The sequence below is a fragment of the Cyprinodon tularosa genome, unplaced genomic scaffold (assembly GCF_016077235.1).
Source record: "Cyprinodon tularosa strain WSP-4 unplaced genomic scaffold, ASM1607723v1 ctg497, whole genome shotgun sequence".
NCBI lineage: Eukaryota > Metazoa > Chordata > Actinopteri > Cyprinodontiformes > Cyprinodontidae > Cyprinodon > Cyprinodon tularosa.
Window position 1 is genome coordinate 128,541 of NW_024039226.1, and position 27,187 is coordinate 155,727.

Consider the following 27,187-nt stretch of genomic DNA (forward strand, 5'->3'; position numbering starts at 1 on the left):
GATGGCGCCAAATCTGTTAATGTTTGCCAAATGTGCCTGGTGCTGGAATTCTATTTAAGCTCAAAAAGGACCATCTAAACATCACAAGGACAGACTATTGGTTTATATAGTTTTTTTGTAGCATAAATTGTTTTTGCTTTTTTGTATGAGCATAAAATGTGACTATCCTCCTTTAAATTTACATTAACAGTTAAAAACTTAAGGCAGGTTTCATTCGATTACCCTGGACTGAGTAAAGAACCGAACACACCAAATTATGTACGATTGCACACATCTCTGTTCATCTGAACATCTTTTGCTTCCCTCAGGGGGTATAATATTGCATGTTTCAGGTTTTTCTGTGCTGCAGTATGCTAGCCAACCTCTGCAGTATAACCAATCAGCACTGTCCTCAAGTAACCCTGGCACAATGCAGAAGACCTAGAGAGAAGCAAACGAGTTGAGAGATGCAAGAGACAGAAATATACCAGCCTTAGGCATAAAATTGCTTAGGGTGTGTGCCTTTGATTAAAGAAATAGAAGTTACTATACTTCTGAGGCATTTAAGGGGGGGAAAAAACGTAGGTTTTCAAAAAAGGTTGAAGTTTAGGGAATAAAGTATAGTGCTTGTATGTTTATGATGCAGATGTGATTTTTTTTACCATCCAAGTTTGGGGGTAGGTTTTAAATACCCTGCTATGGAAAATCTACACCAAAGTAGTACACAGAAGTATATGTGAGCTTTGTTGTTGAGGGAGTAAGACAGGGACGACTAATGCCAGAGGTGAACTCAGTGCATCAATTGCACCTATGGCTGATCAGTGATCACTACCTGTTCACTTCCTGTTTGGATTAACTGAGTGTGCAGCTGCTGCAGCTGTCCAGAGGAACTCCATCTGATGTTAAGTTATTTTCTCTGTGATATCTCTGTATCTAAGTAACTCTAACTGACTACTTTAAAACATAGCACCTTCTGCTGCACTTTTCTACTGAGCACTTGTCAGTTTCACATGGTTTTATTTCTGATAGCAAGGAGTAGCTAGCCTAGGCTAGCGCTAGCTTAGCATTGCTATGGCTTCTCTCTCTCCCTCCCTCTCTTTTCCAACTCTTCCTTCTTCCTCTCCTCTCTCCTGCTCTCTGTGTCAGATGTTCAGTTATTCCTCTGCCTCCTTTAGTGATAATGGGATGTGTAATAAGTGTAGTATTTTTGTAGCTCTGGAGGCGAGGGTGTCAGAGTTAGAATCCAGGCTTCAGGCTGTTGAACATCCAGGAGTTAAAGTAGGCCCCCCACGTAGCTCTCCTCCAAAAGTGCCTGAGCAGCCAGGCGATTGGGTAACTGTACGCAGAAAGCGTAGTCGTGGATCTCTGCCCACTGGTCACCACCAACCCGTTCACGTTTCTAACCGGTTTTCCCCACTCAGTGACACACCCACTGAGAAGCCCACTCTGGTGATTGGCAGCTCCATAGTCAGAAACGTGGCATTAGAGACACCAGGGACCATAGTCAAATGTTTGCCGGGGGCCAGAACGGGCGACATCAAATCCTACCTGAAACTACTGGCTAAGGATAAGGTTAAATACCGTAAGATTGTTATTCACGCTGGTGGTAATGACACCCGGTTACGCCGATCGGAGGTCACTAAAATTAGTGTTGCTTCGGTGTGTAAGTTTGCCAAAAAAATGTCGGACTCCGTAATTTTCTCTGGTCCCCTCCCTGATCTGACCAGTGATGACATGTTTAGCCGCATGTCGTCATTCAACCGCTGGTTGTCTAGGTGGTGCCCTGAAAACAACGTGGGCTACATTAATAATTGGCAATCCTTTTGGGGAAAGCCTGGTCTGATTCGGAGAGACGGCATCCATCCCACTTTGGATGGTGCAGCTCTTCTTTCTAGGAATCTGGCCACATTTATTAGTCCTCCAAAACCCTGACCACCCAGGGTGCAGACCAGGAAGCAGAGTTGTAGTTTAACACACATCTCTGCAGCTTCTCTACTGTTACCCACTCTTTACTCCATCCAGACAGTGTCTTGCCCACGACCAAAATCTAATAAATTAGCAAAGATTCCCAAAGGAGTAAATCATGATAATCTAATTAAAATCAAAATAACTCCAAGTGGGGAAAAAGTTAAAACAATTAAATGCGGTCTGTTTAACATAAGATCGCTTTCCTCTAAAAGTCTGCTAGTTAATGACTTGATTTGTGATAATCACATTGACCTGTTTTGCCTTACAGAAACCTGGCTGCAGCAAGAGGATTATGTGAGCATAAACGAGGCAACTCCTTCAAGCTATTTAAATTTTCACATACCCAGAAGTTCTGGGCGAGGAGGAGGAGTAGCAACAATCTTCCAGTCTGACTTACTGATTACTCCCAAAACAGTTAATACCTACAACTCTTTTGAACATTTAACCCTTAATTTCCCTCATCCAAAATTTCAAGGCAAGAAAACCTCTTCTTTTTGTAACTTTGTATCGTCCGCCAGGTCCTTACTCTGAATTTTTAGATGAGTTTTCAGAGTTCCTTTCTGATTTGGTATTAAATACTGACAGGGTCATCATAGTGGGAGATTTTAACATCCATGCTGACATTGAAGGCGATAGCTTAAGAGCAGCCTTTAATGCTATCTTAGACACTATTGGCTTTGTTCAAAATGTGAATAGTCCCACACATTCTCATCTTCATACTTTGGATCTTGTGCTGACATACGGCATAGAATGTGAAGAAATAACAGTGTTTCCTCACAACCCTGTCCTCTCTGACCACTTTCTAATAACCTTCAGGATTACTTTAACAGAGTTCTCCTCCCCCAAAAGAAGGTTCAATTTTAGTAGATCTTTATCAGATAGTGCAGTTATAAATTTTAATGAAGCGGCTTCACTTTCTCTCTCCTCTGTGTCGCTGAGCAGTGCTGCAGAGTGCAAAAGTATAGCTTATTCCCCTTCACAGGTTGATGATTTTGTTGATGGGGTTGCTAGTTCTCTGCGTACTGCCTTAGACAACGCAGCTCCTTTGAAAATGAAAACCGTTAAAAATAGAAAGCTTGCTCCTTGGTTTAATGCAGAGCTGCGTACTTTGAAGCAAAATGCTAGGAAACTGGAGAGAAAATATCGCTCCACAGGCCTGCAGGAGTCCTTCCTAGTCTGGAAAAATGGTTTACTGCTGTATAAGAGGACCCTTTGTAAAGCAAGAGCAGCATACTTCTCCTCATTAATAGAGGAGAATAAGAATAATCCTAGATTTCTTTTTAATACAGTTGCCAAACTCACCCAGAGCCATAGCTCTGTTGAACCGTCCATTCCACCTGCTCTTAACAGCAATGATTTTATGGGATTCTTTATAAATAAGATTGATCTTATTAAAAATAAGATCATAAGCACTCCTCTATCCGCGATTGTACCTGAGGTAGTCATGGAATCTGAACCGGGTTTAGACTGCTTTGATCCAGTTGAACTTTCTGAATTAGCAAAATTATTGTCTTCATCTAGGCCTTCAACTTGTATGTTAGATCCAGTTCCAACCAGGTTATTTAAGGAGGTATTCCCTTTGATCTCCTCCTCCATTTTAGATGTGATTAATCTATCTCTGTTACAGGGATATGTACCTAAAGCTTTTAGGTTGCTGTAATTAAACCTCTGCTTAAGAAACCGTCTCTTGACCCAGATGACTTGGTTAATTATAGACCTATATCCAATCTTCCTTTCTTATCCAAAATTCTTGAGAAAGTAGTTGCCAAACAAGTTTTGCGACCACTTACACCATAATGAACTTTTTGAAGAGTTTCAGTCTGGCTTTAGAGCTCATCATAGCACTGAAACAGCTCTTGTGAAAGTCACTAATGATATTCTCATGGCCTCAGATAATGGACTTGTATCTGTGCTCGTCCTGTTGGATCTTAGTGCTGCATTTGATACAGTTGACCATAATATTCTTTTAGAAAGACTTGAATATTTTGTTGGAATTAAAGGAACAGCACTAGACTGGTTTAAATCTTATCTATCTGATCGAATTCAGTTTGTTCATGTTAATGATAGATCTTCAACACGCTCAAAGGTTACCTGTGGAGTACCACAGGGATCAGTGCTAGGACCAATTCTCTTTACTTTATACATGCTCCCAATTGGTAGAGTTATTAGACAGCATGGGATTAATTTCCACTGTTATGCTGATGATACCCAGCTATATCTGTCTATAAATCCAGATGAAGCTAACCCATTACATAGATTACAAGCATGTCTTGAAGACATAAAAACCTGGATGACTCTTAACTTTCTGCTTCTGAATGCAGACAAAACAGAAGTTATAGTCTTTGGACCAGAGTCTCTGAAAAAGAAGCTGATTAGCCAGTCACTTCATTTGGATGGGATTAAACTGATTTCAGATAATAAAGTAAAAAATCTTGGTGTTATTTTTGATCAGGACCTGTCATTTAAATCCCAGATCAAAGAGGTTTCTAGAATTTCCTTCTTTCATCTGAGGAACATTGCAAAAATTAGAAATCTCCTGTCCAGGGGTGATGCTGAGAAACTAGTCCATGCATTTGTTACTTCAAGGCTGGACTATTGTAATTCTTTACTATCAGGAAGTCCACAAACTGTAGTTAAAAGCCTTCAGCTGATCCAAAATGCTGCAGCCAGAGTTCTGATGAAAATTAAAAAGAGAGATCATATCTCTCCTATCCTGGCTTCTCTTCATTGGCTTCCTGTTAAATCAAGAATAGAATTTAAAATCCTCCTTCTCACATATAAAGGCTTAAATGGCCAAGCTCCATCTTATATCAGAGATCTGATTGTTCCTTATGTTCCTAACAGAGCACTTCGCTCTCAATCTGCAGGTTTACTAGTGGTTCCTAGAATTTCTAAAAGTAGAATGGGAGGCAGATCTTTTAGTTATCAGGCTCCTCTCCTGTGGAACCAACTACCAGTTTTAGTCCGTGAGGCAGACACTCTGTCTACTTTTAAGACTAGGCTTAAAACTTTCCTTTTTGATAAAGCTTATAGTTAGGGTGGCTCAGGTTATCCTGAGCTCTCTCTCTATATTTATGCTGCTATAGGCTTAGACTTTTGGAGGACATAGGGACCCCCATTTCATCATTCTGCTTCATTCTCTCTCTGTTCTCCTATTCTGCAGAATCTGTTTGTTCAATCTCTAACCTTCTGCTCTCTCTGCTTTTCCTCAGAGTAGCTTTGCCTCGTCTGTTCCTGTTTGGCTGTGACGTCATCCAGGAAAGAAACATCAGCTGTGCTGCTTCCATCAACACCCTTGTTTGTAGATGTTGGAGATCGGCCTGTCTTCAGGTGTGGTGCTGTTTCTCTGGCCGTGGCTGGGTGGATGTGCTCTCTTCATCCTCTGGCATGGGAGCTGCCTTGGAGCTCGTCTGCCTGGCTGTGTGTTTCCTGGACGGGGCCGCCTTTTACAGCTGCTTGTATCTCTGCTTCTGTCTCCTTGAACCCCAGTCGGCCTTGGCAGATGGCCGCTCACACTGAGCCTGGTTCTGCTGGAGGTTTCTTCCTGTTAAAATAGAGTTTTTCCTCTCCACTGTCGCTACAAGCATGCTTAGTGTGAGGGATTGTATTTGAGTCAATGAGTCAATGCAATCAACTGGTTTTCCTTAGATAGAAAACTTTGTATCAATTTGACTGTATGATCTGGTTGAACTGTAAAGTGCCTTGAGATGACATGTGTTGTGAATTTGGCGCTATATAAATAAACTGAATTGAATTGGACAAGAAACCATGCAGTGACCCGAGACAGATTAAAGCATATGCCCCAACATGCACAAACCAAGAGTATGAGGGTTTGCTAGTTGAGTAGCTGTCAGGAAAGTATGGGACCACAACCATATGGTGGTGGCAGCAGTGCATGAGTGTGTGGATATGTTTGTGTGTCCATGTTGCTGTTAATTTCCCAGAAACATGCTACATTTTGGGGAGTTATAGGGACTTGTGGGGACCAACGACTGGTCCCACATGAGGAGAAATTCTCTTCTTGTGGTGGGTGCTTGGTTTAGGACTAAGGTTTCAGGTAAGGGTCTAAATAAAGCCATAGAAATCAATGCAGTATGAGTGGAAGTCAATAGAAACAACATGGGGTTGGGGTACTGATGAATCTTTACCTGTTTGGTGCAGCATAGCGAGTGGTTGATCCTTCTACCTCCACCACAAAGTTTGTGTAATTTCATAGTTCTGCAAATGCAGATCAGCTGGAGGTGGAAGCAGCCAGGAACAAACCACTTTCCCAAGAACTGAGGGGGGAATTTTGTTTAGGTTGCCTTTAGTTATTTTGTCACCCTAATATTCAATTGATTGTGCCAAGTTAAAGAGTTGTTTTATTTATTACGTTTTACTTTTGTACTGACTTTTTATTTATTTATTGCTTCTCTGTTATATTGTGCCTCCCTCATGTGGCAAGTTTAGGTCATTCCACCCTTATTTAAGCAGCATCTGTTCTTTATCAGTAGGTCAGTTTTTTGTTTGAGTTAGCTCCTGTTCAGTTGACCTCAGTTCAGTTGGGCCCAAATCCATGTTATTTATAAATTAACACTTTAAAATGAAAGGTGTTTTTTTCCCCAAATTTCTGAACACCTTTTGTCCTTATTTAAGTTTGGCCCCCCACATAGCGATACGGTTGCTTTAAATTACAAGCACAGAAAAACATACACAGTCAGGGTTTCAGTAATTTATGCACACAGTGTTGCATGTGGAGTTTCTGAAGTATGACATAATATCTCCATAGCAACGTCCTTGGGACTGATTTTAGTGTAATTTTCCAGAAAGCGTCGTGGCATCCTTTAACACTGTGAAGGCTGGCCTGGAGAAATTTCATTTTCATGCAGAAAATGTTCTGAAGGAGGGCACGGCAGATAACAGATTGCAACTTGGTGAGGGAAACATTCTACTTTTAAAAGCAAGCCGAATACAGATGAAAACCAGAAGCATTGATTCTAGGTGGATAATGAATAGACAACAAAGTATAGAAACATTTAGAGTCGGTAGAAAGCTTTTTTCTGATCTCTTGTGACAATAAAAGGATTAAATTTAGAAGTACTGCACCTTTGGGTTCAAATTAAAATAAGTTAAAATTGGCAGATTTGGGGAAACATTAAAGGGCTCAAAGCCCTCTGGGATGCTTTCACTTTGTTACCTAATGCTTGTCGTTTGTGCCATTAACCTGCTAATTTTGAAAAATTGAAGAACATTATTGAAATTGTAATGAAAGAAAAACTTTTTCTAAAGCAAAGTAACAAAACCATTTGAAGCATAGATAATAAGATGGATTCAAGCGTGTCCCGACATTTGCACAAGTTATGTTTAGCATAACTTGTGCTGAGGACGGCACAGATAAGGAAACAGAGCAATGTCTTCCCCCTGATAACTAATTCCGTTAAAAGATAAAGATGGTGGTTTAAGTTCAGCCTAGGCCCATAGTCACTGCTGAATAACTTCTACAGAGTAAAGGTTTTGCTCATGTCACACAGAGATAGAATGTTACTGAGGGACCTGTGAAATATCTCTGAGATCAAGAGAAACTATCATGTTTTTAACCAATTTAATTATGGCTTTTGGCATAAAATGAAGCAAAAGCCATCTGTTTATTCAAGTTTCTAATTCAAAATCAAATCTTAAATACATTTTTAAGCAATTAAAGTAGCTAGAGACTAAAAGAAAACAGAGTTTCTGCAAAACTAAATAAAATTGCAAAGATATGTTCAGATGATAAGTAACACCTCAGAACATAAACAAGAAGCCCAAATATTGGTCTGTCGCACTAATGCAAAAAGATACAGGAGCCCAACAAATGTTTACCCTCAAAGATTGTTTTCACTGGAATTAAAATGTAAAGCAGAAAAGAAAAAAAAACGAGAGCAAGTCACAGCTCATATGTGCTCATAGTTATGCAAATTTTCAACACCACTGAGTCATTCAATCAACAAGTGAATCCCTGCTCCGTTCAGGTCAGAGCAGAAATGTGGTGGATAAGCTGTTACTACTAAACATCACCAGTGTCATAATAAGAAATGGTTGGGATTCCCAGAGAAACGCAAAGGTCTGCAGTAACTGTGCTTTTCTGTCTTAGTCAGAAATTATTTACAGTAACTGCATGCTTTTATTTGGACGTTCAGTGCGGCCAAATCAGGCTGATGGATTGTTGTGAGGTATTATTGATATGATACGTAGGAATGTCCAAATCTAGTTATCCGTCCAGATTAATGTTAAACACATTGTGTTTGTGGATCTGTGTTGCTTGTATAAGCTTATGCTATGTATGCGTTCTGTGATTGATGAGGCGTTTGGTCAGATAGATTCCTTCTGACACAAAATAAATACTTAAACTGTCCACAATCATGAAATTTACCAGAATATCTTATTGATGTAGACAGTTGCTGGTTGCACAGATCAGCTGCAGATACAAGAATTGCTGAAAAAAATACAAATCTTTTGTGCCGTTTAGCATGCTGTACTCACAAAAAGGCAGCAAAGTCAACAGATTCAAAATACAATATCTAATTTTCGGACTATAAGCCGCGACTTTTTCCCATTTTTCGACCTTGCTGCTTATAGAACAATGTGGCTTAACTATGGACTTTTACAGCTAACAGCCACTAGCGTAATACCTAAATCTATGGATTTTACCAACCACCATGTATACATCACATTTGCTTCAACACACAAGTACGGTAGCCGCGCGCGGCGGAATGTGGAAGTCCTCCGGAAGCAGACTTCTACCGCGAGTGGTACGAGACAGAACGACAGCCAGAAAGATGGACATTAAACATAAAAAACCTGCGGCTTATAGTCCGGTGTGGCTTGTATATGTACAAATCATGCAATTTAGCTTCTGCGGCTTATATTCAGGTGCGGCTAATAGTCCGAAAATTACGGTATACGACAGTGTTGACTGAAGCGGGAACTAAAGCTGCCGAAGCATTTATATTTCGCCGCCATGTTGATGAATGTTTGACTACACAATCTTATCAATACTAGTGATAAGACACTTTTATTAGGTTTTTAATGTATAGTAACAGAGAAGTTTACGTGTATAGTTAAGTGTATAGTTTCCAATTTCAAAATAAACTGTGTACAAAACCATTTATGTTTGCTAATCTGAACTGGTGCAAAAAGTCTGAAGGAGGACTTAGAAAACACCATCAGGACCAATACTGGAGATAGTTTTTTTATATTAATCTGTAAATAAATGTTTTTTTGGTTTTTTTTGTAGGCTCTTTGTAGAGTGTTTTTTTAGTTCACGATAGCCATGATTTCATTTACAAAAATTGGAATTTTAAGCAAACTTTTAAAAGTTTGACAAAAAAGAAATTGGTATTTGTGATGTTTCCATTTGGTTTGAATTGAATTAACAAGCACCACAAAGGGTATTGTCGTCCTTCGTCTTCATTCATATAACGTCGTCACACCTAGTAAACAGGAAGTAGAGACGGTAATCTAGCACGGACTACGTGTCAGTAATGGAGGAAGGTTTTAATAAATGTGATGCGATCAGGGAAGTTGTTCACTGCAAAAAATATAAATCTCAATAAGTTATCTTTTCTTAAAATAAGTGTGTTTTTCCTTGATTTGAGGAGGTAAGTAAGACACTTTGCCAATGGAACAAGACAATTTCCTTTTAAAATAAGAAAAAACTATTTTATCGTCTTATTTCAAGTAAATATTATCTAACTATCTTATTTTAAGAGTGAAAATACTCATTCCATTGGCAAATCATCTTATTTACCTGCTCAAATTAAGGCTAAATATACTTAATTTAAGCCATTTTTTACTTATTTCTGGGTTGTTTTTGCAGTGTTCTGACTTGTCAGTTAGTAATGGCTGCTTACAGCCATGTTTAGGATAATAGGAAAATCCACGAAGAAACAAACAGCTAATCGGCCATGTGAGTAAAAGTTTGTTGCCTCAAAAACCTCAAGACCATCAAAAACCACCTCAAATGAGCCAAAAATATTTTTCAAATTTCAATTAATTCAAATTTTATAATTTTCATCCAGCTTTTTGGATCCAATACTTGAAAGTGCTCATTAGAAACAGCAGATGGAAACCCGCCTGGTATGTGACCAGGTCCTATTAAACAGTGGATAGTTTCAGGCTCATCTAAAGTTCACCTCACAAGTTTATTTTTTGTACTCAAGGCCCTTCGGTTAAATGTTATTTTCCATCTGCAGAGTCTGCCGTTATTTGGAGGTTGAGCGATATTACAGTAAAAAGTTTATTGTAATTTAACCTGTTGAAAAGCTGGATGCATAAAAAAGTTGTTTTGTATACACTGTGTATACAAAATGACATTGAAGTTTGTCTAAGTCTATTCCACATACTGTTACTATTGATTTTGGAAGTTTTATAACAAAATTATTAAACCTGTTTTGATCATTGACTCAGTTTTATTTTAAACCGAGTCAGTGATGTCAGATCCACCCTCCTTTGAGTAACATTTGAATGAACAGAAAAAGTCTTTGGTTGGTGATCAATAACTCTACCGATATCCATAGTCTAAATTATTAAATCTGTTAAGGCACCTGGATTTTAACAGCCAATATAGTTGCAGCAAAATATAGTTATAATCATTTAACTAATAGCCATCAATTCCTTTTACCGTTTATTAAGGACCTATTAATTAACTACAACTCCCAGTTCTAGTTATTTAATACAATAAAAATCTTCTGGTAAATTTGCAGTGTGCTAGCTGCCACTCTCTCTTTCCTTGAATGTAGCAGCTGCAGCATACCCTCTTTAAGCCCATTACCACCACCTAAATGGCTGCAGTGAGGAACTCAGTGTCTTAAGCCTCGGTCACACCTTGATCACTAGCCAGCATATGCCTGATGTCCCTGCTGGCTCATTCCTGGCGGCCTCTCCGCTGGCCCCGGCCGGCCGGGGCTTTGCTGGGGCTCCTGTCTGGGGATCGGGTGCCCTTGGGGCCTCGGATCCCTGGGGCCTGGGACTGGATCCGCTTCGGGGTGGGGCTGGCTGTTGTTGGGGGATTTTCGGGGTCGCTGCCAGTGCCTTCGCTACGATGCCGGTTCCTGGGCAGTGTTTCTTTCCTATGCCGGTTCTGTGGTATCGGTTCCGGGGGGGGGGGGCTGCACGGCATGGTGGGGTGCGGGTCTTGGGTCCTGTTTTGGGCTCCGGTTTTTCCGCTCGCACTTCTCCTCTTGCATATTTATTTTAATTGTAATTATTAATTTATTAATTAATTAATTTATTAACCTATTTATTTATTTATTTTTTATTTATGTTTTTTTTTTTCTGTTCCTCGGTGGGGGGGAGCGGTTGCGGACGGGTCGGTGTCTGGTGTCGCATTGTGGGGGCTCCTTTTTTTTTTTTTGGGGGGGGGTTTGGCATGTCTGTTTTCTCGGGGGGCGGGCGGGCCTGCTGGGTGGGGGTCCTGCTGGCGGCGCACCGCTGGTGTGTGGGGATCCGGGCGGCTCCGGCGGGGGTGGTGTTGGGGGGCCGGTGTGGGCGGGCTGGCTGCGCTGGCTGGGTATTCGGGTGGGTTTTCCCTCTTGGAGGCATGGCGGAGCTGCTCTGTTCCCGCTGATCGCGGCGGGTGGGGCTGCGGGGCGGGTGGGGGCTTGGAGTGGCTATGGCCAGCGCGTGTTGGGGGCGGCGTTTTGGGGGGGGGTCCCGCGGTGCTCGCGGCCGGTTCGCGGTGGATGCGCGTGGGCCCCGGCCGTGGGTGGGGCCGCCTGAGTGTTTTTCCTGGGTGGTGCGGTCGCGGTGGGTGTTGCGGCCGGTTGCCGGGGCTTGGTGCCGGGGGGCGGGGCGTGTTTCGGTGCTCTGTGGGGCTGGGGCGTTTCGGTCGGCGCCGTGGGGGGGCTGGTGTTCGGTGCCCGGCCCTACTTCGGGGTGGCCGGCTGCCGGCGGGGCCCGCGGACTCGTCCCCGCGGCTCCCCGGGGCGCCGGCATGGTGGTGGCTGGGGGGCTTCTTCGTGGCTGTCTCTCCTCCTCCCTCGGTGGGGGTCTGATTTCCGGGGCTGGCCCCTCCTTGGTGCCTTCGCTTCTGGGGTCCCTTTGGGCACCTGGGGCTTTGGGTCTCCCGGCGCTGGACTCAGTGCTCTGGGGGGTGTGCCTCTCCGGCTCTCCACAACCACTATTGAGCATTTTTTCTATGGTTAAAACTTTACCTGCACAAGTTCACCCTCACAAACAACTACAGGTGCTAGGCTTCAGGTACTTAGAGATTCACTTCCAAACAGAAACCCCACATTCATATCTTCAGGTAACACAGAGTACATGTCAGACTTAATAATATTACTTTAGCGATAGTTTCAAGGTGTTGCTTTATTGTATATCTCGTACCATGTCTTTTGGTTGTGCTGTTCTTTTTTTCATCTCATTGCAGGTGATGAAGCAGACTGAAAATGTTTTGTCATTGTCTCCTTCCCATCTCCTCTTTCTTTCATCTTTTGTCCTTTTTTTTTCTTTTTCTTTTTCCTTCTTCTTCTTCTGTTTTTCTGCTCTACTTACATTGCAGTGTCCATATGAACTGTAAAACTCCTTGCATAATTATAATAAAGCAATTTATATACATGAAACAAGTGGAGCAGTATGGCAATTGCCATACCGCTACACTTGTGAAAGTAAAATCTGTTGGGCTCCTTTTGGCATCAAGACAATTATTCTTATTGCCACCTTGCCAGACAGGACACTGTAAAAAAATAAATAAAAATAAAAATAAAATGCTGGCACAGCCTGAACTTTCTATGTATTTTTTTTTCCATTTTTGGGCATAAAGCGTATTCGTAACGTGTTCAGAACCTGTGTCCAACGACAGCCTAACTTATGCATAACGCACGGCAGCTTGATGTCCATGAAATTTCAAAAGTAAGTGTCCTGAGGGGGGCAGCAATGTGCGAGGTGGTGCCCAAAGATTTCTTTGATTGCGTTATTAACCTAGCTGCTGTTTACCGCCTGCCAAAAAAAAAAAAAGGGATAAATAAAAAGAAAAAGAAAGAATGAAGCTCCACAGTTGCAGGAGATTCAGCGTCATGTCTGCTAGGAAATTTATTGGTCGTGTACGTGAACCCAGGAAAGATCCATTATACTCACTTTCTCGCTCAGCCTATGACAGGGATGAAGCCTGGAGGAGAACTGATGGTTTCCTCCTGTGAACTGTAAACGCGGCCAATATACCATTATACAGTAGCTGTAAGTTAGAAACACGTTCAGCGGTCGTCTGGAACACATCAGATACGTTGATATACGTTGGAAATAAGTTCTTGATAAGTTACCTAAGTTATTCACTAGTTACTCATAGGTTTTAGATAAGCTAGACGCCATCACTTATAAGTAACCTACATTTAACGTATGTCAACGATCAGATAACTTACCAGTAACTTATGACCCACATATGAGCACACGCTGGTATAGTCAAATTGTGAGCATGCTCAAAAGTTTGAAAATACTCAAAATTTTTGACGTATTTGCCATATGTCGTCGTGTGCCAACGTGTTTCAGCGTGTCCATAACTTATACAAAACTGACCCATAACTTATCCAATGTATACCCGCATTTTTGCCAGATGTTTTCGTACGTCAGGCATATGCTGGTCTAAATCGTCAAGGTGTGAAAGGGGCTTTACCTTAATGTAATGTGACCAAAATTTTGGGACTTAGTGATTTGAAAATCGCATTTTATTAAATTGCGATTTTATTACAAACACATGTACACTGGAAAAAATCAAAATCTAGATAAGTCATTTTTTTCTTAAAATAAGTGCATTTGTTCTTGGATTGAGGAGGAGACATTTTGCCAAAGGAACAAGACAATTTACATTTAAAATAAGAAAACACAGCTGCCTTATTGCTTGTCTTATTTTAAGTGCATATTTTCTAATTATCTTATTTTAAGAATAAAAATACTCATTCCATTGGCAAACTATCTCCTTTACCTACTCAGATTAAAGGTAGATACTCTTAATTTAAGACATTTTTACTTATTTCTAGATCGTTTTGGCAGCTATAATCCCACTTCTTGTAACCCTATTCTTATTAACATTTAAGAAAAAAAAAACATGTATGGCTTTTGTTTAAGCAAATGCAGGATTTTAGCGATTCTGGGCTTTTCTTCTTTAACTTTTTGTAAAAATAAATTTTGAGTTATAGTCCAGAAGTCTCACATATTGACACAACCACAGTGGTAAGGGTTAAATTTGCACTCCAATGCAAAACTCAGGGAAACAAATTATTCTTAAACAAACTACCCTTCCCCCAAGCATTTTATGTTACAGATGTTTAGGGCAGGACAATGAAAGTACTCCAAGCACTAGAAGACAAACTGAAAAATAAGAATGAATTATGGTGCAACATGAGTATTTATTAGTTTGAATCTGTGTTTTTAAATGCAGCACTATTTATTTCTATGAAGCTACTGAAGGCAGAGGTGTGAATCTTTCAGATGAAAGAAAATATCCAAACATGACGTTTCCAAACACTGAGTTAATTCAATATGTGAATAAAAATCATTTCAAAAAGGAACACAAAAGCAAGCCCACTGTACAGGAACAGAGTAAATCTGGGGTGGCAGATGGAGGCCTTCTTTAGGGTTTGATTGAGTGCATTTTTTTTCTCCATCTCAGCAACAATAAGCCTAAAGTAGCGCAGCGGGGAGGCCTGTTGTCACCGATTGTTTGTGACGTTAGTTTTCTGTCAGAGATCCGTAATGCGGAAATTGTAGTTGTTTAACTTCACAGAAAACTGAAGAATGTGTGCTTGCAGTTGTCAGGGTTTGTCAGCATCCTTTGGTAACTCCATGTTATTTACAAGTAGTGACAGCTAAATACTAGGCTTGTTTGTACAGGCTGAGGCCGCCCACACAGCACAGCCCACCTGTTGACTGTGTTTCAGAATGAATGGAAGAAGCAGAGACAACCCTAATTAAAAGCTGTTGGTGGCTGAGGTGCTTTATAAAGGCTTTAATGCCAAACAGTCACATAGCCTTCTTAACCTTGTCTGTTATCAGTTTTTCACTATTACTGTATTAACATTTCCACACATCTGCTATGCTGTTTGTTTTGGCCCTCTTTTCCACACACTTTTTCCCATTCCACATCTATTGCTCTGCAAAAAGCACATGTTCCCTCCCTCATTATTGATGAAGGCTTTCAGCTTGCCTAAACAGCTCTTTGTATGCTAAACATTTCAATGGGCATCAACAACACATGTAGCAAGATGCAGTTAACATCATGCCAGCTCCTGGGATGGATGCATATCTAAGAAACATCTCTGCTGTGTGGGCTGATTTTGACTGGAAAAATGAGCAAGGCAGATACAGTTTCAGAGAATAAATTTACTGCAGAAGTGTGATGAGTACATGTATTAATCCTTTTATTTAGAGTTGGTAATTTCCACCTCTTTTATATATATTTTTCATGTTTCCTTCTGACCATTGGTTTACAATTAGGCACTTTTTGTCTTAATTTATCCTTCAGCTGAGATTTATACAGGAGTGTGTTACAAGGCTTTAAATATTCTAATATAAAAATCAAACCAATGTTAGCTGGAATGCTTAATACGTTGTTGCAGATTATGTTTGACATCAGACAAATCCATCCTAGATATATGCTGCTGATTTGTTTAAGGGCTCTGTGGACATGACACGACACAGGGAATCGGGCCAAGACAATCAAACTTGTTGGGAGAGCAGACCCGATCCCTCTAAAGACACCACAGACCACAGGATTTTCTCCCTGATTATTGGTCCTAATAGGCTCCCAATATTCAGGGCTCTAGGAGACACAAGATAGGATAGAAATCAGCATAGTAATCTGGCAGTGTGGACCAGCCTTGACTTGGTGTAGAACACATACAATGGTCCATTCAGAAAAAAATAAGCAGACTTTCACATAAATCATTTCTTTATTGTTTCCCTTTTCATTGTTTTAATCTGAGTCTAAAACTTTGCAAGAAACCGAGATAAATTTATACAATTTAAAAAATCCTGTTGCAATAATGAATACAGCTATTTTGGTGTGTATTAAGAGTTTCTTCTCTCTCACTACTTTTTCACTGGTTATGTTGTGTACTGCCACCTGTATTTTCAGAGAACACTATACCAGCGTAAACATTAAAGCTACAGTGTGTAATTTTCAGCGACATCTAACGTCCAGACTGCAGACCGCAGCAACATGAACATCTCCCCCCCACCGCATCCCCCCCCCCCAACAGTACGGCGAGCGTTACGGGACAAAATGTCTTCCACGACGTCCGCATCACCTACCTTCTCAAGAGATGAGGTTTGTTTACATAGATAATTTTAATACTGCCATCTATTGTTCAGTACCGTCTCAGTTCATCTCTCTCAACTTGCCGTAGTTACTGTCGAGCGTAATGGGCGATCTCGCAATCGCTAGTTTGTTGGCTCTGCGCTGCCGTAGCGCAAAGATGTCTGCCTCCATGGCTGCAAGACCCGCTCCTATGTAATTATAAATAACGAATTCTAAGGCAACGCAAATATTAAGGTTAAGAGGCTGAGCTCGTAGATGATGATAAATAACATAGTTATGTATAATATATTACATTTCTGACTGTATATCCCTGTAGTTATTACACACTGTAGCTTTAAGTAAGCTCTTAGAGCACATCTTAAAGTCGCAGAGAAACAGCTGTTCAAACCGTTGCATTTCTGAATTCTCCAGAGCGGTACCCGACTTTACACGAGTGAATAAAGTGAATGTGATTGGTCGATTAGCAAGGGGGCGGGATTGTTCTGGCGGGAGCTTCGCAAGCAAGTTTAATTGTGGCCGATTTGTCGGAAGCATCTTGTTAATCAGTTAGCAACTTAGTGCTAGTAGGTTCCGAATGGGAAATTCCATTGGGACTAAGTAGCACTAAATTGGTGACTTAGAAACGACACTGTCAAGGAATGCTATGGACAGAGGAAACATGCAAGAGGAGGAGAGTTTAGTGTCGGAGGTTGTGGATTAGTCTCCTTCGTCATACAATTTTTATTTAGAGGAGGAAAGCGGGGATGAAGATGTAGTGGAAGAGGACGCCAGGGTGGCAGAAGCTTGGTTTGGTGTAGAAGGCTTACAGCCGTACATGTTTGAGCCCTTGCTTCACAACGCTAACAGTTCTGTTAGCTCTACGCCTGCTGAAGACACAGACGTCCATCCCCGTGAACACTGGGACGGAACTCAGTGGGAAAGGAAATGATTCTTATTTCTTATTTCAACAGTTGCGTATATTAGCTGCGACATATGAATCAAGATGCTATGACCGAAAAAATTTGATTGACAGATGACCGTTGATATATGATTGGCCAAATTTAGGTGTACAGCTGACTTATAACTAATTTGGCCTGCATAGAATAACGAGAGAAAAACCCCCAAAGATTTTAAGACAGGATTTTTTTTTAAATAGAAATTTTCTAAATTTTGGGACAATATGGTCTGATAAAAAGTGCATTTATATACATGTTTAAGCCAGAAAGATTTGACATTTAAATATGATTTCCCTTCAACTTTAAGAATTGGGCGCCACCCAAAAAGACCCCAAAGTGAAACTGTAATTCAGCCTGGATGTAGCTAATGACCCTAAAAAACACTCACATTTGGACTCACTGTGAATTTAACAGAAACTAGACAGAATCCATGAAACCCATCTCCCCTCCTTGAAGCTGACTGGCAAAGATATACGATGCAAAAGTCCAGGAAGCAGAAACATTAAACAGTGTTGCTGTATAAATACTGTAGTGTCACTGACTTATATTTTTAGTTTATAGAGTTTATACCAGTTTATAGAACTGGTATCAGGTTTGAAAACCTAGTTTCGTAGCAGACCTTGTCACTTCAACTCTATTGCACACATTGCTTTTTTGTTTTAAGAAAATCAGTTCAGTGATACAAGTAAAGCAGTTTCTCGGCTATACTTTCCTACATTGATTTTTTAAACACATACCACCAAACGACGAGAGAATGTAATGAAATTCAATGAAGACAGGCGTCATGGGGAATTTCTCACCCTGCCTATAATTAGAATTAGTGACTTGGATAATTCCCATTATATTGATGAAAATGGAGCTCTGAAATATTTAAACCATTCAGCAAAGCCTCAGTGCTTTACCCCCACGCAGGTCTAAATAAGCCCTGGCTCTCACAGACACCATTGCCAACAGGGGCAACATGTGCAAAACGCAGCAATAAATCAATAATGCACGATGCCCCATCAACTCTCACACCCTCGATTAAAGGATCTGACACACACTGATAAAAAAAAAGGCTAAAACACAAGCAGGATAAAAACATACACTGAAACAAACACTCTAGATAATCTGATCAATTTCTCTCTAAAAGAAAAAAGGAACAACAACAATATTTATTGAAAGTTTCAATGGATTTGCTTCTCATATTTTCCCCATGCAACAAACCTTTTCTTTAAGGGACAATGTGCAGCAAATTTGGCTTTTTATTAGCAAAAACCGAGTATTGCTTTAATGAATATATATTCTTCGAAGGTATAGATAAAAAAAAAAAAAAAAAAAAAAAAAGCTTTCTTATAGTTTATAATAATTAGTTTACACATACATGGGGGGTTGCACCCAATGGGACACGCCATGTTGGATTGCCATCAGAGTAGCTGAAAGGGGACAAACTTGTCAGCTTTATGCATTTTAACTTTATTTGAAAAAGTGTTGAGAGGAAAAATTCAAGCACAAGTAAAAAGACACAAAATATCTAGATCATCTAGTTTTTGCTGCAGCAGAGGATCATCTGTGCTCTTTGTGCAGTGAGAAGCGAACAACATCCCTGCAGACATCAGCGCAGCTTTTACCAGGCGGGACAATGTATGAGGGAGGGGGGCTCTAAGCTTTCTACTGGACAGGTGAGTTGATTCAATAGATCAGTGAAGTTGGGGCATTATTTTAGAAACTGGGCAGTGTGATCCAGCGACTAGTCTGTCCACTGGCAGATATGGCTGGTTTGTTTTCTATGCTACACTGGATGAGCTCCTATAAAAGTCATAAAAGCGTGTGACTGTATGCTTTTTCAGCTGTTTTCAAAGAGATCTTGCATAAGTTTCATAATTTGTTTTATGCGATATGACAAAGGTTATTAAGCCACCTCTGTCGTAACTATAAAAACGGTGAGTTCCTAGAATATACTGGACAAGCTCCTTTGCAACTTTTAAGAGAGCTGCTGTTATTTTTCACAATTCCTACCCGCGGAATTTCAGTCCGGATTTCATAGAAATGTTTCATGGGTTTCATCTTCTATTTTGGCTTATTTGACAACGGTTATGGCAGTCAATTTGTCCCCTCGATTCAGAAATAGAATGTCACTCCATGGCTTCCGTAGTTTTTCTTACACAAAAGAAAATCCTTCCAGCAAAGAGGGATTAATAGCTATTCAAAAAATAAGGATAGTGCAAATTTCCTATAGGAGTATAATTTTCATTAATCATAATAAGACACATAAGGTATAACTTCCAGTATTATTTCAGTGATTTTAAAATCTAACCCATGATATTTTTCCCCTCCTATTATTCCCATCCTTTCAATCCATCAATTGTTGCATTATTTTTAATTACTATAGCAGAGCATAGTGCGACATAATTAAATTGTAGGAAATAAAAAATAATAATAATTAGCCCCTCCCTTCAATTCCATCATCAATTCTTTGCAAAAACAAGCTTTTCATGGTTACTTACATAAAACCCAGTTGTACAAACCCCACTTCAAAGAGGTGAGTGTGCACATAAACCATTAAAACACAGCCCTGGGGCAGGTTAAGGTGCAGAGTAAATTCAATTTTATAGGCTTGCATGCTCGTAACGTCTTGTAGTGCTTCCCTGTGCTCAGCAGAGCTTTATATAGAGCTCAATAAAGTAGAACTAATGTTGCAGCTCTTGTTTACTTTTGTTAATCCTCCTTTGCAAGTTAATGAAGCAAACGGAGAATTTGATGACCAAGCAGCTTGCATAGCAAACATCGCACTTTCTTTAATGTCAAGTGATGTTTAGGTTTTAACAAACACACCGTCCACAAACTAAACAGTAAAAGTGCTAATGATTCCACTAACCAAATGTAAAGCTTAATGTCAAAGGGCAGTTTGATGTAACCGGAGTGGGGCTTCCCCCCCACCCCCTGAGGGCAGCTGGGATATCGTTTTTCTGGACTGGTTACAAACAAAGTGCCTGTCACTCAGTCCTTCCCAAATCCTCTTTGTGCACTTTGTTTTTTTTCTAAGTTATGTTTAGATAATCTACACTTTAAGCTCTTCATTTCAACTTTCGCTTTCAGTCTCGCACCATTCACCTCCTCCGGGGTAGTCACATTTCTCTGTTACGTACTCCTCACTCCGTCGTTCCTAGGACCACTTCTGTATGAAACAGTTCTGCAAAATTCTGTAGTGGGATCGTTTCCCTTGAAATCCATCAAGGTGAGAAATAACCGATGAACAAATATCCAGTCACAGACCATTTGGCATCATCACCCCCTGTTTTAAACAAACATGCACAAATACACACTAAACTAAAATAACCTTATAGCAAAAGAAAGTACATGTGATGCTTGAGTACGACGTTAGCCATGTAACCGCTGAACCACCAAAAAATTGTCTATAATTTTTTTTAACTAGAGTCATCATTAAACATTTTAAGAAATTAAAAGAAAAACCATAATATTTTAACTAGTAGTGTGACTTAATTTAAATTTTAAATAAAGTTACTTACAGGTTCTGTAATTAACTAATCTTGATTAATTGTATTTTAATTGAAAACCATATAATGGCAAGAAAAACAACTTTTTTTAATAAAAAACTCTGTTGATCATTTTAAATCCATTATTTTGTGTTTTTTACTTACTTTTTTAAAAAAAACCTGATATTTAATGCATCTACTTTGGAAAACAACTTCTGCAGAACTGAAAGGTCATGAACATTAATTATATATCATATAAAAAATATACAGCAACAAGGCATACAAGGCAAACTTAAGAGCTTAATGTTTGCTGTAAACAGAAATGGAAAAGTTTAATTTCTGAAAACAGAAGCAGAACTATGACAGTAGAGCTTTGCTTTCAGAGCTGAACATTTGCTGTTCCACATGTAACTTTTAGAGCTATTAATACTTGGACACCACTGAGGCTACTTTTTTTCCCCTAAAGCTAGGTATAAACACAAACCCCAGTCGCCTCTGCAGATGGCCGCTCACACTGAGCCTGGTTCTGCTGGAGGTTTCTTCCTGTTAAAAGGGAGTTTTTCCTCTCCACTGTCGCACAAGCATGCTTAGTGTGAGGGATTGCATTCATGTCAATGAGTCAATGAAATCAGCTGGTTTTTCTAAGATAGAAAACATTGATTCAATCTGACTGTATGATCTGGTTGAACTGTAAAGTGCCTTGAGATGACGTGTTGTGAATTGGCGCTATAGAAATAAACTGAATTGAATTGTTTAATTAAAACAATTCATCTCCATTTTAGCAGGGAGTTGTTTTTAATGTGTACAGTGTGTGACACATGCTAATGTGTTTGCATGTAATTTAAGCATTCTGATTTGTATAATGGACAACTTCAGCCTTTCACCTCATTTCTGTAACTTTTGCTTTTGTAGTCCAGGATTAGACGAGCATAGTCTATGTGCTCTGACGTGAAATCTAGTAAGATGCAGTCCTTACTGCCCACCTCATGAAGGTGAAGGAACAGGAGCCAGGGGCTTTAATAAGCCGATTTCAGATGCAGTCTGCTTGAGCTGTTTTCAGCTGAGCAGGTGAAAATTCAGGACTAAATTGTTTAAAGGTATAATTGACTTTTGAACCATCGGCGTAAAATTCTGTTATCCAGGGCTACAGTGCAGTCTTAGAATGTGTGTGTCACGGCCACATGAAAGCTTTCAGTGTCCCTCAACTTAAAAATAGAGCAGAGAAAGCCTCTTTGTGTTCGTCCCTTTCAAAGGAGATCTCCACAAAGGTTTGCACTGTCTGCTTCTCAGTGACTCCGTGTGTTTTCCCTAAACTCTGCACTCAAACAACACTCTTCTTACCACTGGGAAGGCTTATATTACTGGCATAAAACTGAGACCTCATAGCATTTAAGAATGGCACCAGTGACCTAATTCATGGTACACTTTGGAGATAAACAGGAGATAATTACTTCCATCTTTAATCTCAGAACCTACAGCTCATCCTGTGTAACAATTATTTTCATTGCTAATATACTTTAGCCTCAGGAGGACAATTCATTCAGAAATGAACAAAAGCATATGTGCACATGGATCAGGATGTCTGAAATAGATAAATGACGATTAACCCCTAAAAATTATGTATAAAAACAAGCATCCAGTAAAACCCAATGTAATACTGCTTCCCATCTGAAAACCTAACATGACACCAGCTGGAATAGTTTCTCTTGGTTTTTCCTTCAGGATGTGGAAAGCCATCCGGAATTTAGCTGAACTATTCTGTGGAAGTATCATTTTAAAATTACAGTGTTTTATTCTCCAGACAGTAGATTTCTGCATCCAATTATCCTAAACATCATTACGCCCCCCCACTTTATCTGCAAGAGAACAGCAGCGTATGCAGGGATTTCTAACATGTCAGTAGTGCAAAGGGCTTCCTGTGAGCATCAGTTAATCTCTGTAATAATCCCAGCACATCAGGTACCAACCGGTTTGGGCATCTTTCTCTCTCCTCCACTTCCTTCTTGCTGATGAAACACAAATAAGTCGTCCTCCGTCTTCCTGCAGCTCTCTGGGGCTCCACCACCTCACTGCAAAAAATATAAATCTCAATAAGTTATTTTTTCTTAAAATAAGTGTGTTTTTCCTTGATTTGAGGAGGTAAGTAAGACACTTTGCCAATGGAACAAGACAATTTCCTTTTAAAATAAGAAAAAACTATTTTATCGTCTTATTTCAAGTAAATATTATCTAACTATCTTATTTTAAGAGTGAAAATACTCATTCCATTGGCAAATCATCTTATTTACCTGCTCAAATTAAGGCTAAATATACTTAATTTAAGCCATTTTTTACTTATTTCTGGATTGTTTTTGCAGTGAACACAGAAAAAACAAGCCATTTATTTAGGTCCATTCTATATCAGTAGAAAGATCACGGTCACTACTGTTAAGGTCACAAGCAAACGCAATGAATTTTTCGAAAAGGATGAACCTTTTTCGTCTTCGCTTTTCACAAACGCATACATTCTCCTTCAGGGCTACCGTAGACTGGCAAAACTCTCCCTCACCTCCACAAATCATTCAGAGCTTCCAATCCTGGTGTATAAAAGTCATCATTCAGACCTCTTCATTTTGAAAGAATGGGTCACTTTTAGGAGCTTAAAAAACCTATCATGGCATCATGATGCAATAAGAATGGTTAATATTCCACTTTAAAGTAGTATTTTTTAAAGTAGTATATTCTAGTATTATAACCAAGTGAAAACCACCAGGAATGGGAATAACCTACCAACTTCAGAGTAAAGAGGTAGGTAACAGAAAATCCGAGCATGAGGAGCAGGATGCCAACAGATACCCCATTTAAACTACCCTTGAAAAACCGTGCCAGGACCGGTCCGAGCTCAGTAACTGAGATAACTTATCGTGTGTAAATGGAAAGCAAACTGAACTGAACCAAGCTAGACACAACCAAACCGCGCTAACTGCAGACCAGTTCCAGAGGTGGGCTCGGCTCGGTTTTTTCCTGGCTCGGTTCTCTGATAACAAGAGCGCATGACCAGAACGCCTCATCTCCGTCTGGCTGCACATCCAGAGTCACACTCCATTCCAGTAATTGGCGGTAATCCCCCTCCAGAAGTTGCTTGCCAACCAACACAAAACAGAAGAGGAAGAACAACTATAAACAACAATCGAAATCTTCTCCACGCAACATTTTAAATAATGGCTTCAAAAGAGAAAAAACACCAAAGTACAGCAATAATAATCAAGCATAACTTTCTGAATGTGACGGGCGCCGCCATTTTGATTTGCTTGATTCCCTCCTTCTTCATCTTCTTCTTCTTGTGTTTCATGGCAGCTGGCAAACTTTTGGTGCATTACCGCCACCATCTGCTTGATTTCCTTCTTCAATACTGGCAGTAATACCGCAGATCGTCACTAGGAGGCGAGGAGTCGAGGAACCAAGATAGCATGATGTGTAAACGGACATCAGAACCGAGCTCGGCCTGGTAAACTGATCCGAGCTCAGACCGGTCTCGGCATGGATCGGTTTTTCAAGGGTAGTGTAAATGGGTAAGAGCTTCACTGAACGGGTTTTAATGGCTGAGAAGCAGCGTGTTGATGTTAAACTTTAGGTGTAGTAGTGAAAAGCACAGCACAACAGGACTCTAAAGCAGGGGTTCCTTTAGTGGAGGTCCTGTTAAAAGGCAGTCTTTCCTCTCCACTGTCACTACAAGCATGCTTAGTGTGAGGGGTTCCATTAGTCAATGAGTCGATGCAATCAACTGGTTTTCCTTAGATAGAAAACTTTGAATGAATTTGACTGTATGATCTGGTTGAACTGTAAAGTGCCTTGAGATGACATGTGTTGTGAATTGGCGCTATATAAATAAATTAAACTGAATTAAATTAACCCCCCCCCCACCCCCACCCAGGAGATAACCACATAGCAAGCTGGGTGCCATTAGATTGTTTTAACAATCCCTGAGGTATCTGGAGGACCAAATTATACAATTAAATTCATAAACGTGTCTCTTACATCAAACAAATAAATGTACCATGAAGTAAGCAAATTTAACATTTAGTTTTTTCAATACATAAAAGATTAGATAAACAGATATACTGTAATCCATCCCTTTAAATATTTAAATATAAATTTAAACATTAAAATGGGCAATTCAATTTACAACTGTCCAAAAAAAACATAATAAATATAGAGTGAAGTACCTATATGTGTTTTTTGGGGTTGTCAATGTGTTGCATTGTTATTTTAGCGATGACAGGCTGAAAGGTTTGGGAACCTCTGCTGCTATAGAGCAGCAGAAGGGAAAACAAAAACAGGCTTTTCCAAATGGCAATCTGATTGACAGGTGTGGGTTTGCAGTTTGTCAGTAGATCAGCACCTGCCTGATGGCATTATTATTCCCTCTAAGCTGATTGCCCATTCTCAGCGCACAGGAAAATCTATGCAGCGCATAAAATAAAATCAAACAAACTTTAAATCATTTAGATCAATAAAGTGTTTTGCACATCATGTTAAATCAGTGTGTCATTTGTTTTTATAATGTAAAATCTACAATAAAAATTTGAGTTATTGGCGGCCCTATGCTCTGGATGTAGATCCCAGCCCCGCTGCCCAGCAGTATTTTGGCATGGCTGCAGTGATAGTTTAATTCTCGTGTGCAAAAAAATAAAATAAAATGTGCATTGTTTTCCCTCATGTACAGAACTGTTTGAAAACCGTGTTTAGATTTTGCACATGGAGGAAAAAAGGTTTGATAAAACAGATAGGTTAAAATGCAATCACTGAACCCGTGAATATAACCAGAAAAATCTCCCTCAATCCGCCATGTCTAGGGATGCACGATATAATCGGCCCCCTATCGGTATCGGCCTGTATCGGCCTTAAAACTGAATATCGGACATCGGCCACCCCACCGATATTTAACCCGATATTTGATCAGCTTCTGAGTTTCTAAAGTCTTAAAAAAAAAAAAAATACTACTTCTTCTTCCTCAAAAACTTATTTTTTACAGACTTAAAAACTTCTAAAGACGAGGGAAAAAATATTGATACATTAAAATATCACAATATCTTCATATGCTGATATATTGCCATTTAAAAACACCATATCAATCTCTTTTACTAATGAAATATTGCTATATGTCATCGTTATGCTACGAAATCCCCCGAAAATTCACGAAATTTTGCCATATTTTAATATGTTCATATATTGATGCGGTATCAATCTATTTCACTAACAAAATCTCACAAGAATTTGCAAAATATCACCAGAGTTTGTAACAGAACGATGAAATTTCACGAGATTTTGAAAGTAAAATAGATCGATACCGCGTTTTTAAAAATCGATTTGATGTCAGCACATGAAAATATATTTGAGTATATTATTTTTCAAAGTGTCAGAAATGGCTAACAAAACTGCTATTTTCAATGACTACCATTTTTTTGTCCAGCTTTAACATCGGTATCGGTTATCGGCTACATGAGTTTTAAAATATCGGCATATCGGATATCGGCCAAAATCCCAATATCGTGCATCCCTAGCCATGTCCAAAGGTAAAAGACTAATAGCAAAATAAACTAACACTTATTCTCCTAAAATTAATATATAGATGTGCAGTAAAAAGGCTGCAGATTCTCTGATGGATGCTGTTTCAAGTTTTGAAAAGATTAAACAGATTTTAGCAACATGTGTGGATGCTTGAAAAATAAAAGGATAATCTTGTTTATCTTTTTTTTATTCCAGACTGGAACCACTTTCAAAGTATCTGCAGCACTGATAGCTAAAACAAATAAATGCAAAGCTGTAATAATCCATAGGATAAAATCGGAATAAACTAAAGTGGAACCCAACAGGTCAGGCTTCAAGGAAGGAAAACAAAAAAAAAATAAGCTGACTTTGACCAGCGATATGTTCGTTTCACAGACTTTTTCACAGCTTGGAACAATGCGTAAGAATCTGAACTATATAAATCAATTAACTTATTGATGTAGTGAAATATTTGTAACCTAATAGTAGGTGTGCAATAAAATAAAATAAAAAGTAGCTAAAAACGATCATCTTACTGAATCCAGCTGATATGCGATGATGCTTTTAGTTTATCAAAACCGACATAAATTTTGGTGATATTACCAAAATAGCTGATTCGTTGGATTGTCCTGACATGTTTTAATTTGGGTCAATTAGATAATGTAATCAGTTTACTTGAATCTCCTGATATATGTTCTTTGCATTGTAAGACAACAGCAAAACAGGGGAAAGTATTTATTGAACAAATGACTAGTACACAGAAAAGGCCAATTATTTTCCCACCCACAATGCAAAGTGCTTTACTGATGAGAACAAAATGGAAATAGCAATTTGAAATAACAGATCTAATCTCTTTGAAAGTGTTTTTTAAAATTCAACCACAGAAAAGGGACAGTCCCTTGTAACATTCAGCTGCTGCTTAGTGTTGTTGGCTGCAGCAGAAAACTTCCAGTCCATCCAAAAAAGAGAGAACGGCGTCCAGGAGAAAGCAGCTTCTAAGACTCCCTGCCAAGTTTTGTTGATGGCAAAAA

The 27,187-nt window shown here is 39.5% G+C and overlaps 1 protein-coding gene across 1 annotated transcript in view; it reads right to left on the minus strand.

Annotated features, from left to right (window-relative positions):
• The window catches only part of LOC119794900 (radixin), a 75,125-nt gene that overhangs the window by 30,540 nt on the left and 17,398 nt on the right, over positions 1–27,187 (minus strand). Inside the window, exon 2 of the mRNA XM_038302666.1 lies at positions 22,595–22,692. Coding sequence (XP_038158594.1) covers positions 22,595–22,606 — 12 coding nt within the window. The 5' untranslated portion in view covers positions 22,607–22,692. The remainder of the gene's footprint in view (positions 1–22,594; positions 22,693–27,187) is intronic.